Source organism: Aplidium turbinatum, chromosome 18, assembly GCF_918807975.1.
Source record: "Aplidium turbinatum chromosome 18, kaAplTurb1.1, whole genome shotgun sequence".
Taxonomy (NCBI): Eukaryota; Metazoa; Chordata; class Ascidiacea; order Aplousobranchia; family Polyclinidae; genus Aplidium; species Aplidium turbinatum.
This window is the reverse complement of record NC_137489.1, coordinates 6670924-6687258: the sequence shown is the minus strand read 5'-3', so window position 1 is coordinate 6687258 and position 16335 is coordinate 6670924. Positions and strand designations below refer to the sequence as shown.

The 16335-nt window shown below is 37.7% G+C and overlaps 1 protein-coding gene across 1 annotated transcript; it reads left to right on the top strand.

Moving 5' to 3' along the window:
• The first annotated feature begins 4166 nt into the window (after window positions 1-4166).
• On the top strand, window positions 4167-16309 carry LOC145787074 (26S proteasome non-ATPase regulatory subunit 4-like). Its single transcript, XM_082598790.1, has 8 exons — window positions 4167-4308; window positions 4399-4539; window positions 12134-12332; window positions 12556-12686; window positions 13503-13762; window positions 14550-14735; window positions 15189-15244; window positions 15840-16309. Exons 1-8 carry the CDS (start codon window positions 4283-4285, stop codon window positions 16032-16034), a joined length of 1194 nt encoding a protein of 397 aa, XP_082454916.1. The 5' UTR covers window positions 4167-4282; the 3' UTR covers window positions 16035-16309.
• Window positions 16310-16335: the final 26 nt, after the last annotated feature.

Below are 16335 nucleotides of genomic sequence, written 5' to 3'. Positions count from 1 at the left end.
TCAGAATTTCATGCACATCAACATATCTAAAAACAAAAAAATTCCAAGAGGGGCGGGTTGCCTTCACTTGTTGAATTATAATGGAATGACCCAAATACGGTAGCCTATTATAATTGGTTCTGGAATTTGGGTGACCTTACACATTTACAGGCTCACTGTTTTCCCTGCAGTGCGTAAAAATCTTCTGGCTGGAATTTTGCATAGCTCGTACTTGCTCTCTCGCATTATGTTGCATTCACATGATTTTGTGTTTATCTGCGTTGTTGTGAGCTGTTTGTAATCAACAAGTCGGGCCATGTTTGTAATCTAAAAGCTGGTTCTTAAACTGCGACGTCTAGCGTCTCAATTCTAGAGGAAAAGACTAGTAGGAGTTTTAACTCCTGGTATGTAAGTTTCGACAAGTTTTGAAATGGGTTGGTTTTCAATATATGTAAGTTTGTTATATGTTTCAAGAAGTTTCAATGTGCAGTTGAATGTAAAAAGGTAATATCGTTTTCAAGATGAGCAGTGTCATGGGCGCCGATCCCTATAGGACAGTGGGGACATGTCCCCACCATCTTTTTACATTATTTTTGTAACGTAAAAGCAAAAAATATTAACCGAACGTCACAATTTTATTGTCATATGAAAGTCACAAACAGACGTTTAAAACCTATTGAAAGGAGGGGACAACATTTTTGTTTTATGCGAGGAAACCCCGACCGTAGTAGAAATGCAACTTGCAAATTGTATTTGCTTCGGGTCGTCGTCTGAGCTTCTGGGGCCGAGGGTCTATCTTTTTACCACCCCAGATTCACGATGTTCCGGGACTACACTGGAAGGCTGCTAGAGAGCAGCCAGTCTTTAGTTTCATCATCCATGACACGCAGACCTTCCACTCCGTTAGGTGGCTTGAAGATGGTACAGTCATTGATGATGTGGTCTGCGGTCTGTTCCTCGGCACCACATTCACAGGAGGAGGAAGAAGACATTCCCCATTGGTGCATGGTTGAGCGGAAAAGCCTGACGCCCGTACGGAGACGGTTGAGGCGCACCCATGCCTGTCTCTGTAGTGTCAGGCCGATGGGGCGTGTGTCGGGGATGAATGAATGGAGTCTGGTGATGCTTGACCTCCATTCAGAATTCCAATTGATTTGCTTCGGGTACGCCAAGGCAAGACAGTACAGAGTGTTGGAATTACTTAGAAAGATTCGTACTTTAAGTATGTAGTGCAGTAGGCTTTTAATATTCTGAGTTTTCTGACACAAAGTCCTTTGCACAAGAACTATGCTTTTTTCGAAAGCAGTACAATGGAAAGTCGGTGGAAGATTTTCGAACGATTTTCAAGAAGATGCCATTTGCTGTTCGGCAAATGTTTCCGCAAGTGGTACCGTACTTTTTGTGCAACTTTTGCTCATTTTATCAGCTAGCCCGTGTCGCGTTCAGCTGAACGGTCATTTTTAACTTTACGACATGTCACAACTTGGTTACGATCTACCAGGATACAGAAATGGCTAAATCCAGAGGTGAACAGTAGCGCGCTACTTTTTTGGTAAAAGTAGCGGTAGCGGCGCTACTTTTTAGTTGGAGTAGCGGCGCTATTTTCATTCCAAAGCAGCGGGAGAGGCGCTACTTTTTAATTTAAATTGAAAAAAAATGCTTGTTTTTTTGCAATACTGGCGTGGTCAAGCAGCTATATAATCCGCTTGGTTGCCAAGTTTTGGTCTTTTCTAGCTGACGTCAACTTCTTCGACGAATATCTCCGTGTGATGAAGCCTATATGCCAGGCTTTAGACATTCTCCAGGGCGAGTCCAAGGCATATTACGGAGTCTTGCTTCCAACCGTCACAATTTGCGGGAAGAAGTTGACCGAGATCGGTGATCTTGTGACCGGTGAGGAGTTGAAAGTGAAAGTCCTTGAAGGGGTGAAGAAACAATTCAGCAAGTGCTTTAACAACATGAAATGCGTTATGGCATCATGTCTTCATCCCTCCTTCAAGACGTCATGGCTACAATTTCTGCACTACGTTTCCACGAATGATGCTGACGCACTGCGAGAAAAAGTCAAGACTGATGTAATTCGACTGTTGCGGGAGACATCAAGCCAGGTTGATATCGATAAGAGTGACACCATCCAACACTAGTCATGACTCCGAGGATGTATTTTTGAAGTGTTTGCGCCATCCCATGAAACGTCGGTGCAGAAGGAAGCAACAATTGTGGACGCCTTTTTTTCGGACAAGAGCAAGTCCTTGAGCTTTTCGAATACCGAGTTAAATTAAAACATCTGTTCATTAAATACAACACCCCCATTCCTTCCAGTGCTGCGGTCGAGAGACTTTTCTTTGTTGGAAAAGATGTGCTTAAGCGAAAGCAGGCATGACTTAGTGACTCTCATTTTGAAATGCTTGTGTTTTTCAAAGATGCGTAACAATAAATTTCCCTTAGAATGTGTTTTCTATAACGACGTTAAAATGACAGCGTAAACGAATGATAACATTTGTTTTCAAGGTCATTTTTGCGTCGCTAGGGACTTGAGTGTTTCTTAGTGTCATTTTAGACAAAAGTAGCGGAAGAAGTAGCAGTAGCGTGCGCTACTTTGGCCCAAGTAGCGGGTAGCGCTACTTTTGTAAATTGGTAGCGGTAACGCCCGCTACTTTGGCCCAAGTAGCGGGTAGCGCGCTACTTTAAAACTAGCGGGTGCCCACCTCTGGCTAAATCATGCAATGGTCTGCCATATGCACATTGCACAACAAAGTTTTGAATTCAATCAACCTTCATGACCTCACCAAGGACTTCGTTTTTAATTCGCCGGAAACTCGTTGCCGAGTGTTTGGATGTCTGCTGTCCAATGCTGACACTGACATTAAAATATATACACATCGCATTAGACTTGAACCAACTGTATTTGTTTGTTTGTCAGAACAGACCCCCGATCTTTCTAGCTCGCTTCGATAGTCGCCCCTTCATACCTTTCATAGTAAATGTCCCCACCAATTTTAGAGAGTGATCGGCGCCCATGAGCAGTGTGCTCCAACTGTAGAAACTCTCATAACCCGTTAAATTTGACCTTGCAAACAACGTTTACTTAACAAAAAATCCATGATGGCGTTTGCCCCATTTTAGTCATGCATTCAAGACAGTAGGCTATTGAAAAGTTATAAAAGACAACGCTGAACCCCTCACCAAGAAAACTTAGGAATTACAAACTTTACAAAGCAAGTGGTTAGTAACCTTGGTTAATCACTGTGGGAACAAATTTGACCCCAATTGCAGTTTTAAGTGATTATTTTTTAACTTGAAAAAGAACACACAGGAACATCAGATCAAAAGATATTTCTTCTTATTTTCCTTGAAACATAATAATTAAAGATTTAGATTGCTGCTTAAAATTTTAAATCTAAAAAGTTATCATTAATGTTCTCTCAGGGTCAGGTTTGACCCTGTTTGATGGTTGAGAAAAGTTTTTTTTTTAATTTATCATTCAGAAATGCAAGAAAGGGAATAAACAAATGTGGGATGAAACAGAAAATAGATTAAACTTAAACAGATTATAATTTAACTATCATTTATAATAAGAAATATTATGCCAATGTTAAAGAAAACAAGGGTATCACTACAAGCAATTGAACGATCCTGATAATTTCAGATACAATCCAGGTCCTCGCAGGCAACTAAATAAATGACCATCATAGTTTAAAAAATGATTGCATTAGGCTCCTAACTTTGAAGACGGAAGTGGCTATTTTTTCCACACTTAATGCCATAGTTACAACCAGGTGTTGCCAGAGTTAAAATTAAAGATAAAAAGGGTTAAGGTAAGGGTTAGAGTTAGGAATAAGATTGGGGTTTTGATCTTTGCCCAGGACTAAAAACAATTTCCAAAATACAAGTTTTTGTTCTCAACAGCTTTAAACTTTTCTCAAATTAAGGAAGAATTCCTTATCTGGCAACACTATTGAGGCTATTATTACACTATAAAGTGTAATATAGCCACAGCCTTTAAAAATATCTAAAACAATAGGTGCTAGCTTGTCTATTGAATACTCAGTAATAAGGTACCAGTACAGTGAGTGCTGAAAGCACTAATTCTTATTTAAGGAAAACTATAATTTTAAAATATGTAAGACGATTGTATCTATCTTATTATATGTGTCACATTGTATGACTTCTTTTATAACAGACACATCAAGTTACTTTTTGTTGTAGATTATTTATAAATTGCAAACTTTTTTACCAACTACAATTTCGGAAAGCGAAGAACTAATTTGTACAGATACAATTGAAGTACACAAGTTTCAATATGGTTTTGGAAAGTACCATATTATGGTGAGATGTTTAGAAATACCGTAAACAGTATTATGACAAAACTTATTGACACCAACTTAATCTACATTTAATGTATTATTGTATTTTTAGCATTGACAACAGTGAGTATATGAGAAATGGCGATTATCTCCCCACGCGAATACAAGCTCAGCAAGATGCTGCTAACATGGTTTGTCGGTCTAAACTTCGTTCTAATCCGGAAAACAATGTTGCTTTATTGTCTATGTCAGAGTAAGTATAAACTGGCTGATCATTTTTTTCATTTTGTCAAAAAGCTTCAAATTGAAAATGTTTCAATCGACCCTTAGGACCGGGTGGCATGAAAAAATGTCATCAGACAAAGTAGACATTCCTTGGCATCCAATTCTTGTAACACAAAGAACAAGAAACATTCATTTTTATAAATATGTAGTTTTGTTTACAAACATGTAAAAAGTTATATTTCAAATAGGGATGTACCGATACTAATATTTTGGCCGATACCGATATCACTTTTTTAGGCCGATACCGATATTTTGGCCGATACTTTGGTGTTACAAAAAGAAGAAATTTTGGTATTTGCAAGGAATTATATCAAATGCTAAGTTTTACCTTATTTGCATAAAACTATTAAAAAAAGCTTTCAATTGGCATAAATTATAATTAAAGATTCAAGAATCCAATCTCAACCGCATTGCTGTGTCATAATAGTAGGTTTCAGTGATGAAAGGCCACCGTAATTGAGGACTGGGGTATAAGGGAAGAAACATTACATCATAATTGGGGTTTCTGAAAAATTAATAAAGTGTTTGCGCAAACTCTCCAAATAGGCTATCATAATGGATAATAAGATGTAAAATGTAAACCAAGTCATTTGTGTAGTCATACAACAACTATTCGACAAGTAATGTGCAACCTAAGGGGCGCTTGTCGTTTGGTTGAGAAGCTTTTGATAGGCCAAGACTACCCAGGTAGAAAAAATGTATAATTTTACATCGTTTTTACGTTGCTAGACGTTTAAAAACTCGTGTAACTTGGTTGTTTTTAGTAAGCTGGTTCTATCAGTTTGTGATTTAATTTCCACCTTTCGTTGTAATAAACTCACCAAGCTTAAACAATGTCATGGCAGAATAAGTAGGCTCAAAATCAAAGCAATGGGACTACGAATCCTCACTAAGCTAATCAAAATGATTGTCACAATCAATGTGCAAGGCGTCGCGCCAGGCTGCTTTGCGTCTTGACAGAATGTGCTGTTTTCATTATGGAATTTTGACCGATGTGTTATTATCGGGTATTGACCTGAAGTAACCTTTAAATGAGATATCTGTATTATGTAACGCATTTCCAGAATCGTCTGTAAGCATGCAAATCTGGAATGTTCTGTTGTTTTTCATAATTTCTGAGCGTCGTTTGTCATGACGTCATAAGGATGTTTACCAGTAGATGTCCGATTGCGAAATATTTATTATGTAAGAATCTTCTACTCCTACGTGACATTCTTTAAACTTCTTTGGGCTTCTGCGTGTTTACATTAATGCAACTTGACAGAACAATGTGACATTATGTAACCTTCTCGAAGTTACTAGACCGAAACAACCTTCTATAAATAGTGGTGTAATTTGTGTAATCATTTATTATTGAGTTGATTATGGGAGTTGTATTATGACGAGTTGATTATGAGAGTTGTGTTATGAGTTGTGGATTGGTAGTTGGTGCAGAAATTATTGTTGATTGAGAGTTGAAGAAATCGAATACAAGGAGATGAGAATTGGTGCTGATATAAATTGTGTTCGAAATTAGAGTTATTTGAGAAGCCGTTCGTTAAAGTCCTTCAAGAAGTTAGATTATCATTTCACTAGTGGAACCATTCGACATTTAATTGACTGCTTTTCGGTTATAACCCATTAAACTACGTCATTGAACCTTTCCAAGTCTTTTTCCTGGTAAGAGATAGAAAGAAATCGTGACAATGATCTTGTTGCGCCTAAGATGACAACCTCATTGTGAAGAAAGGAGCGTTCTTCCCGGCTATCAGCACAAGGTTGAGCACTCACTAGTACAGCAAGCAGTTGCGATTCGCTAACTACAACGGTTTAGCTTCCACACTAGCCATTTCAATTCTTGCTACAAAACGGCTGCCGAGAAACATATAGTTGATTGGATAGTCTAAATGGCTAGTGTGGAAGCTACACCGTTATGGTTAGCGAATCGCAACAGCTCGCTGTACTAGTGAGTGCTCAGCCTTGTGCTGATAGACGGGAAGAACGCTCCTTTCTTCACAATGAGGTTGTCAACTTAGGCGCAAAAATACCATTTATTGATTAGTTTAGTGAGGATTCGTAGTCCCATTGCTTTGATTTTGAGCCTACTTATTCTGCCATGACATTGTTTAAGCTTGGTGAGTTTATTACAACAAAGGTGAAAGTTAAATCACAAACTGATAGAACCAGCTTACTAAAAATAACCAAGTTACATGGGTTTTTTAAACGTTTAGCAACGTAAAAACGATGCAAAATTATACATTTTTGCTACCTGGGTAGTCTTGGCCTGGCTTTATCCTCTGCTGAGAGTAAAAAAGAAACACAAATGATAACTATTGGAGAAACTGAGTCTCCTTCACAACTTAAGAATCGAACAACGCAAGACTGCTGAAACAAAACGTTTTGTCTGAGTGAAAGAATCACTGTGAGCAAACAATGCCAAAAGGTGTGCGCATAAAGTCATGGGAGTGTGAGGTATCAAAAATTTGAACAGGTTGTTATTTTTCTACATCAATGTGACGTTAGTTACTACCTTAAAAAATCTATATCTTTGCTTCTGCAGAAAATCCGCAGAAAACGCCTTTTTTACATGTTTAGTATCGGCCAAATTTTGTCGATACCGATACTCAAAAGATGGCCACTATCACCGATACCGATATATCGGTACATCTCTAATTTCAAATCTTAAAGGCATTTAGTATATCATCATATACATGCGACTCAATTGCAAAACTTAGTATATCATCATATACATGCGACTGTATTGCAAAACTTTGGTTTTCCAATGACTTTTCTCTTGGAGGCAATTTTTATGCCAAGCATAGCTATAGCCACTGAAATATTGTTGAAATTGCTCCCACGATTAAAGGAAGCTAAAGAAAATAATGAAAGCTTCAAGTGGGTTACCTCGCCCGGTGATATAAATCTTTATATTAACGGTAAGCTTGTGGATGTTTAGTGTACCTAAGATTTGTGTTTAGTGTATAAGATATGCAACATTCACTCAATTGCATCCCATAGCAAAATCAGTTTGTGAAACTAAGCAAGTGTGTTTCGCCTTGGTTTTGAGAACCTTCCGGCGCTGCAAGCACTGATTGTTTCCTTCGGTGCCGTAGGCATTGTTGGATTCCTTCGATGCTCCGGGCACTAGTTTTCTTTCGGTGTTTGTGGGCACTGGTTGATTCTGTCTTGCTTTAAGTGTAGAAGCAATGGAAATCATTGACATTATGTTTGTAAAAGAGTTTCCTTTCAATACTCCGGACATTTCATTCAACGGCCTAGTTTTGTAGACACGAATGTGTACTATACTTCTTTATGTTCCATTACCCTGGCATGAATAGCCTATGCATACTTGCCTGCGAACTGTAATTAACTTCTGCTCTCTCTGTGTTGATTTTTGTTAATAGTAACATTTAATTTTTTACAAAACCTTATCATTTGTTTGCTTGTTATTTGTCTAATGTCTTTCACTCATGCATCTGCGTGGATTCTTAGTGATAATTCAATTCAACATTTGGCCTTCCGCAATGCCACGTGATGCTATTCTTTTGCGTGCTCTTCATATCTTGAATAAACCCTGCGTGCTGATTACCGCGTCAAACTGTGCTGATCTACATATCTCGTAATTAACTGTACCAATAATGACATTTCAGAGACCCATGTGTCCTCGAGTCAGGCTGCTGCTCTTGATTCAGACGCAGAAAATGCGTTCTACCTATGCGATTCTCTTAATCGGTCACTAACTCGCAACTTCAATAACTGCGAATACCACAACATCAACTCTCCTACTTTTGAGACAATTCGTAGTGCATCATTATTCGTTATTCATGTAAATATCAGGTCATTACAAAAAAATTTTGACTCTTTGTACGATTTTCTTGCTAACTTCGACAAACTTCCTGATGTTATTTGCATAACTGAAACTCGTATTAAAGTCACTCCTCTGTCAAATATTACGCTACCTGGGTACGAGTATAAATACGTTAACTCCATTACTTCTGCAGGTGGAGTTTTGATTTACGCACTAGACAAATATAATATCACACCCTTGAAACCTTTTGAAGTGCCTTGTGTTGACTGTGAAAGCTTATTTGTTAATATAAGTAACACCACAACAAGCGCTAACATGAAAATTGGCGTAGTATACCGTCACCCAAACACCAATATCCAACGTTTTGTTGATGCGCTGGACAGTGTGCTAAGTAACTTAAACAAAATGAATCAAACCTACTATATATTAGGTGATTTCAATATCAATATTTTAAACGACGTTCTCCCTTCACCGGTCACAAATTATCTAAATATGCTAAACAGCAATGGTACTTGCCCTATAATTACTCAGCCAACAAGAGTTACTGATAAATCGTCAACACTAATTGATCACATTTTATCGAACGATGTTTCTCATTCCGTATTACCTGGAATAATTAAGTCTGACATCTCTGATCACTACCCTACTTTTTGTATAATTTCCCATGTTGACAACTCGCATCAACACAAACCTCGTTTCTACAGAGACAAGCGTAACCTTGATTCGGCTTCCTTCATTGAGGACTTGAACTCCCAACTAGGCACGTTTCTGTTGGGTATTAAATCATTACAACCTCAGGAACTGGATTATAAATATAGCGAACTATTACAGATTTTAAAAAACGCAATTGACAAATACGCTCCACTGAAAAAAATGTCAAGGAAAATGTGCAAGTTAAAAAGGAAGCCGTGGATTACCAGTGGGTTGTTTACTTCAATTAAAAATAAGCAAAAAATGTACCAATCGCACTACCTGAAAGGGAATCAAACAGACAGGCTAGAGTACAAAAAATACGCAAATAAGCTCACTAAATTGAAATACATTTCCAAGCAAAATTATATACATTCGGAAATTGAACTGAACAAATCTTCCCCACGTAAAGTATGGGAAGTCATTAACTCACTGCTGCCAAATAAACAAAAATCAAAGCAAACAATCAATTCCATTAATATTGATGGAGTGTCATCAAACAAACCCATCGAAATGGCGAACCAATTCAATAAATTCTTCTGCAACGTTGGAAAAGAGATCTCTGACAGCGTTCCGCTTGCCAACGATAACAACTTCACATCCTACCTTACAAACCACGTTCCTTCTTCTATTTTTCTTGAACCAACGACTGGCGATGAGGTACTCAAAGAAATCCGAGCTCTAAAACCCAACAAAGCAACTGGCTACGATGACATTTCAGCATATTTCATACAGATCGCCTCCGTGATTATTGCCCTGCCCTTCTCAAATCTTATTAACTATTCCTTTCAGTTCGGTATTTTCCCTGATACATTTAAACTTGCCAAAGTTGTACCCGTCTTCAAATCTGGAGACAAACTTGAGGTAAATAATTATAGACCTATCTCCCTTTTATCGTCTTTCGAAAAAATTTTGGAAAAGCTCATATATAAAAGGGTCTCTTCCTTTCTAGACAAACATTCTGTCCTTGCTCCTACGCAATTTGGATTTCGGTCTGGCTCCTCTACTTCATATGCCGCTATTGATATTATTAGTGCCACCTATGAACACGTAAAAAGCAACCTGTACACAGGTTTGGTTCTCTTGGATCTCAAAAAAGCCTTTGACACAGTATACCATCCCATTCTACTATACAAACTCAACCACTATGGAATCCGAGGTACAGCAAACGAATTATTCTCCTCCTACCTAAAAGACAGAATGCAGTATGTCGCGATTAATGAACAGGAATCTGAACAGAGATGCATAACACACGGTGTACCTCAGGGTTCAACGCTGGGTCCATTACTGTTTTTATTGTACGTAAACGACTTACCAAACTGCACGTCTTCTGTTCCAAGACTTTTCGCAGACGATACCTGCCTGGTAATTAACGCTCCTAATCTAACCTACTTAGAAAAGGAAACATCGTCTGAATTACTTAACATCAAGAACTGGATTAATGCCAATAAATTAGTTATCAATCCTTCCAAATCAAATGTCATTGTAATCCCTCCTAAAAAATGCAGCTACCCAGAAGATATCAATGTACTTTATAATTGTGTTCAGATCGAACAAGTTAAGTTTGCCAAATACCTTGGCATTATTTTTGACAATGGTCTAAATTTTGAACCTCATATTAATATGCTCCACAAGAAACTTTCTATATCTGTAGGGATATTGTCGAAACTCAAATACATTCTTCCAAACAAAACATTATTACAATTATACTACGCACTGGTACATTCTCATATCGTATATGGGATAACGATTTGGGGTTCATGCTGCAAGACACAAATGAACAAGCTTAGCACCTTACAAAATAAGGCTGTCAGAATAGTAGCAGGTGGCAGGTGGTCTGATCATGTCACACCTTTCTATAAGAAACTTAACATACTCAAGCTTAAAGATTTGTACGAACATGAAATTGCTAAATTCATGTTTAAATTTGATACGGATGTATTGCCTCTGCCTTTCGCACACTACTTTGAAAAAACCAAACTCATGTATAATGCACGACTTACTAGACACTCTTCCAATGATTGTTATTTTGTCCCACGTTACGCCTCATCCCGACTCCAGCGCAGCATTAAATATGCCGGAGTGAAAGTCTGGAACTCCTTACCAACGAGCTTGCGTAAATTGTCATTTTATTCTTTTAAAAAACAACACAAATACTCACTCATCGCCAAATATTAGCACGATTAATTTTGTATTACCTTTATGCTACCGATAGACTACTAAATATATTTCTCTATGACCATCTTCTAACACCTTGTCTCAATTTTCGTTATTGAATTATTCTTATCGCAATTTTAGAACTTCTATTAGAATCTGGGGTATCTGCTTGACTCGAAGACCCATGGTCTCTTCGCAGATTCCCGTTGCTGGAAATTCCTTTTTTATTGCTGTATTTATTGTATTATATTTACCTACAACGAAATAAAATCAATCAATCAATCAATCAATTGTTGATAAATATTTTTGGAAGCATTTTTTAAATGTATAAACTGTATAATATTAAGACCATAACTGCAGACAGTGCACAACGTTTCAACCTTCCGGTCTCCTCAGTGTAGTAGGTACACTGGATTAGGACCATGTTAAGACCATGTGTTAAAACAATCAGTTTGTTCAAGGAAATACTGAATGAAAGCATGGTACTGTCGCTTTTTTGATAAATTGAAACTGAGATAAGCGTTTCTAAAGGAACTTAATGTTGGATGTTCTATATGTATACTTGTTGAAAAGCTTAAAAACCATTAACAGTTTGAATTTTTTTCTTCTTGTTGCCCGCAAAAGTATTTCCATCCAAGTGTTGTCAAATGGGCTGTTTTTGAAGTCTACTTCCCAACTTAAGATGCAGAGAGTCGCTCGATGTACATTTTTTTCTTTGTTTATCAAGTCAATGAGAGCATAAAAATCAATCCAAGCGAGGAAACCTATAACATACAGTTATGTCATATGCTCACGTCATGTGACTAACGGTGCAAGATGTTATTGCATAAAAAGCTATTGATTAATTATTTTTTGCAACTGATTGCACTTCAAAAAATGTCAGCATATTCTACCCACTTGAAAAACTGATCATGTTTATCCTTTTTAGTACGCAAGTGCATGTCACACTGACAACTGATTCTGGAAAACTGCTTTCAAAGTTAAATATGGTTCAGCCAAGTGGACAGATGAAGTTTTTGAATGGCCTACGTATTGCTCATTTGGCGTTAAAACATCGCCAAAGTAAAAATCATCGGACAAGGATCGTTGTGTTTGTTGGAAGTCCTATTGAAGAAGATGAAAAAGAGGTGCAGCATAGATTTGTTTTACTTTTGTGTTAAATGTCAACAACTTTTGTGTTTTCATTTACTACTGATTGGATGCTTACCACATATGCAAGATTGCAAGGGTATCTTGTGTCAACAATAAGTTTGTAGCATGATTAGAAAAATGATTTAGTTGTTGTTCCTTTCTTTTAAAACAAATGTGGTTTAGGCAATTCAAAATATTACTATTGTGGTTTATAACCAGATAACTAAAGTAGCAAAGAAGCTGAAGAAAGAAAAAGTTTCTGTGGATATTGTCAATTTTGGAGAACAAGCTGCTAACACTGAAAAGCTAACTAATTTGATAAATACTTTAAATGGAAAAGATGGTTCAAGGTGAGTTATGTTATAATAATAATAATAATGTTAGTTTTTATATAGCGCTGTATCCATCGCAGAATGCGTTGCTCCTCAGCGCTTTACAAAGCAGACAGTGTCAATGCAGCCGTATTGAGGCGCAACTGAGTACATTATTACCCGAATCCACTCCATTACTCAGTGCCAAGCAGAAATTACTTAAGCAGAAATGTTGCGTAGCTTTAGCATCTATTTGATCCGTGTGAAACCTGAATGGGAATAGGCATGGTGGAAAAAGAACAGAACGGTTTTACCGTATGTTCTTTTTAAGAGAAACGATGTACGATGGGTTAAATAAATGTGCAGCTTATTATAACTACGATCTTTCAAGTCAAGTTATGGTGATAACAAGAATGCGTGAAGGAACCAAAATTGGCTATTCACTTTCCTTAGCTCACTTCTGATGAGTTGATATGTTCTATGTATCTATATCTATCTATGTAGCATAGAGTTAGCATCAGGGATATCATCATCGCTGTCAGCCTCTGGTATACCACTGTTGAGCGAAGGCCTTCTCTTTTTCTTGCCAATCCAGTCAATCGTATGTTTTTATGTACCAGTTTAGCTGCACCAGTTAAACTGTTACAAAAATTCAGGGATATGGAAGCGGCTATTTTATAAAATCGTTTTGAGCCCAACTGTTTGGTATTGCATCAAAATTTATTTTAGTTACAGCACATGTTTTAAAGACAAATCAATATATATTTGTTGAAACTTGAATACAATCTACAAAAAACTATTAAGTGCTTTGTCGACTAACACATCTGCATCTTCAGTTGCATGTTTGGTTTTCAGCTCGCATTTGGTGACTATTCCTCCTGGCTCAATGCTCTCACAAGCCATTGCTGGTTCCCCTATTGTTGTGGAAGAAGGAGGAGTTTCAGCTCCTGGCGGTGGAAATGACTTTGACTTGGGATTCGATCCCAACTCGGATCCGGAGCTGGCATTGGCGCTCAGAGTATCACTGGAAGAGCAACGGCACAGGCAAGAGGAGGAAGCAAGAAAATCGAAAAATACTGCACAAGAAACCCAATCAGCACCGGCTACAGCAGGAGGTTATTTTGCTTTATTAAATCTTTGTGCACAACCTATTTACCTCGTTAAATCAGCTAGTGTACTTTTTCCTTCGCATTTTCATAAAAATATACTTTGTATTTATAGTTTTGGGAGAGTTTGCTTTCTTATACCAAAGACAGGTAAGACACAACAATACAACAGAGTTGATAATTATAACAATATACTTTACATATTTACAAATTTAACAGTCGAACGTTTTCGGCTTAACTCAAGCACTCCTCAAGAATCTGAAAATATTTATAAAAATGCAATAAGTTAGCTAGTTACCTTCAAAAGGTTGAAATTTATGGCATTTTTATAAATAATTTCAAATTCCTGATGAAGGCTTAAGTTAAGCCGAAAACGTTCGACTGTTAAAACTATTTGCAAATATGTAAAATATATTGTTATATTGCTCAACCCTGTTGTGTTGTTTTGTCTTGCCTGACTTTGCATTTAGCCAATGTGACAGAATAAAGCAAACAAATTTACCAATCTTTGAACATGGTTTTAAAAATTTTTGGAGTAAAGATTGTAAAATATGCACAGTCACAGTACCTAATTATTTTCACCTCAGGGTATTCAAATAGCATATGGCAGTATGGCACTTTTGGGGAGGTTGTCAAAAAACCAAAGGTGGTTCAAAAGAGTTACCTCTCTACTCAAATTGTGTTGTCAAAAAACGTCACAATGGAGGGAAGAAGCGCAGAATACATTGATAAAGCTATGGATTCGTTGAAATTAAATGACTTTTAAAGGTCTAAATACATTTATATGTTTGTTCAGGAAATGCGACTTCAGATGACGAAATGTTACGGGCTGCCATAGCAATGTCTATGGATCCTGATCTGATGGAGCCTCCTGCCACGGCTCCCCCTGCAGCCATGGCTCAGGATGTGGATGTTTCTGCGATGACTGAAGAAGAGCAGATAGCTTACGCCATGCAGATGTCAATGCAGGGAACTCCAAGTGGTATGTCAGTACGCAGCCTACACTTAACTGTGGCACTATGCTCGGCTTAGAATCACTACCGTACTGTACATTTTGGTGCAGCCACAGTTTATTGAACAACATTAAATATTGTAGTATATTCCGGAGTCCTCATTGCTAACGATTACTTTAATAATTTCAATCATGATAGCATGTATCTTTTTCATGCATAAAATCAATTGTAAACTTGAAAAAATGTATGGTCATTACTTTTGCAGACAGTTAAAGCTTTGATAGAGAGTTCGCTTTGTTGAACCATAGTCAGATTTATCTTATAGTTTTTATTTTATGTATATTGCAGATTTGTAATTCCTGATGAGGACACACGAGTACGTGTCGAAAACGTTAGAGTTTATTTTACTTATGTTATATTTTTGGTGTATAATACGTTATGTTCAATCCGTTAAAGTTACTTTGTTTTGTCTGTCTTTGCAGAAAGTGTGGCACAAACTCCAATGGAAACTGAGAGTGCTGCGGGTTACCAAGCAAAGGTGAGTCATGGCTGCAATAATGTTGGATCACATTCTTACATCTATTGTGTGGATGACCATTGATTGTTGCAATTAACATTTCCTGAAGTTAACTTTGGTTTGTTGAACATTAGAATATGTCCTTGCACCATCTTCGACAGATTGATCAGCTGTGACCTCCTGAAATATAATTAATGAGAGTGTGCGACTACGAAAAGTTTTTGTATGGTTGGTTTGATGTTGTAGTGCAAACCACACAATGTGTTTAGCAAAATTGTTATCCATAGCTGTTAATCACATAATTGATTCGGAAGTTACAGCCACTGTGGAAGCTATATCGATAAGGTTAGCTAATCGCTTAATGCTCGCTTGGCCAATGAGTGATCGGACTGTTGATGATTTTTAGGAAGAATGTCCTCTTTATAAGCCATACCAACCAGTTAGCAAACCCCGCTCTTATTATGTGAACGTCTACAGATGTTGAATCAGTGTAAAATAGACGGATTTTCCGGCTGGGTGTTATGGTTGAAGAGGAAGTTGTTCTTGGAAATAAAGCACTTCCTCGTGATAAAGAGCGCTTTGATAATGCGACTTCAGAAAAAAACTTATTCTTTAGGAAGCTGCGGAGTATGAGGAGAGCGATGACGAAGTGATGGCAGATCCGGAATTCCTCCAGAGCGTCCTTCAAAGCCTACCCGGAGTCGATCCTCAGAGTGATGCGGTCCGACAGGCCATGAGCGAGCTTGCTCAGCCTAAACCATCCACTACTAAGAAAGAAGACGAGGATAAGAAGAAAGATGATGAGGCGTGAAAGAGACGTGTGCCGCCCGACAGACGATTCTTTTGCTGTTATTTTTTTAGTTTGCAGACATGGCTGGCGTAAATAAGATGCTGATTCACATTATCTTCTGCATGAAATACAATACCGGTCAAATTATACGATTTTCAGCAAACGTTCTTGGAGGCTTTTATGTATTTGGTGTTAATCCGTACGAGCTTCGGCTTGCTGTAGTAAATTACTGTACTTATACGAAATGCTGAACAAAGAAAAAGCCTGGTTGCCTAAGCATCGCGGGGATTCGTGGACATTGTCTAAAAGTTAGTCGCAGAGT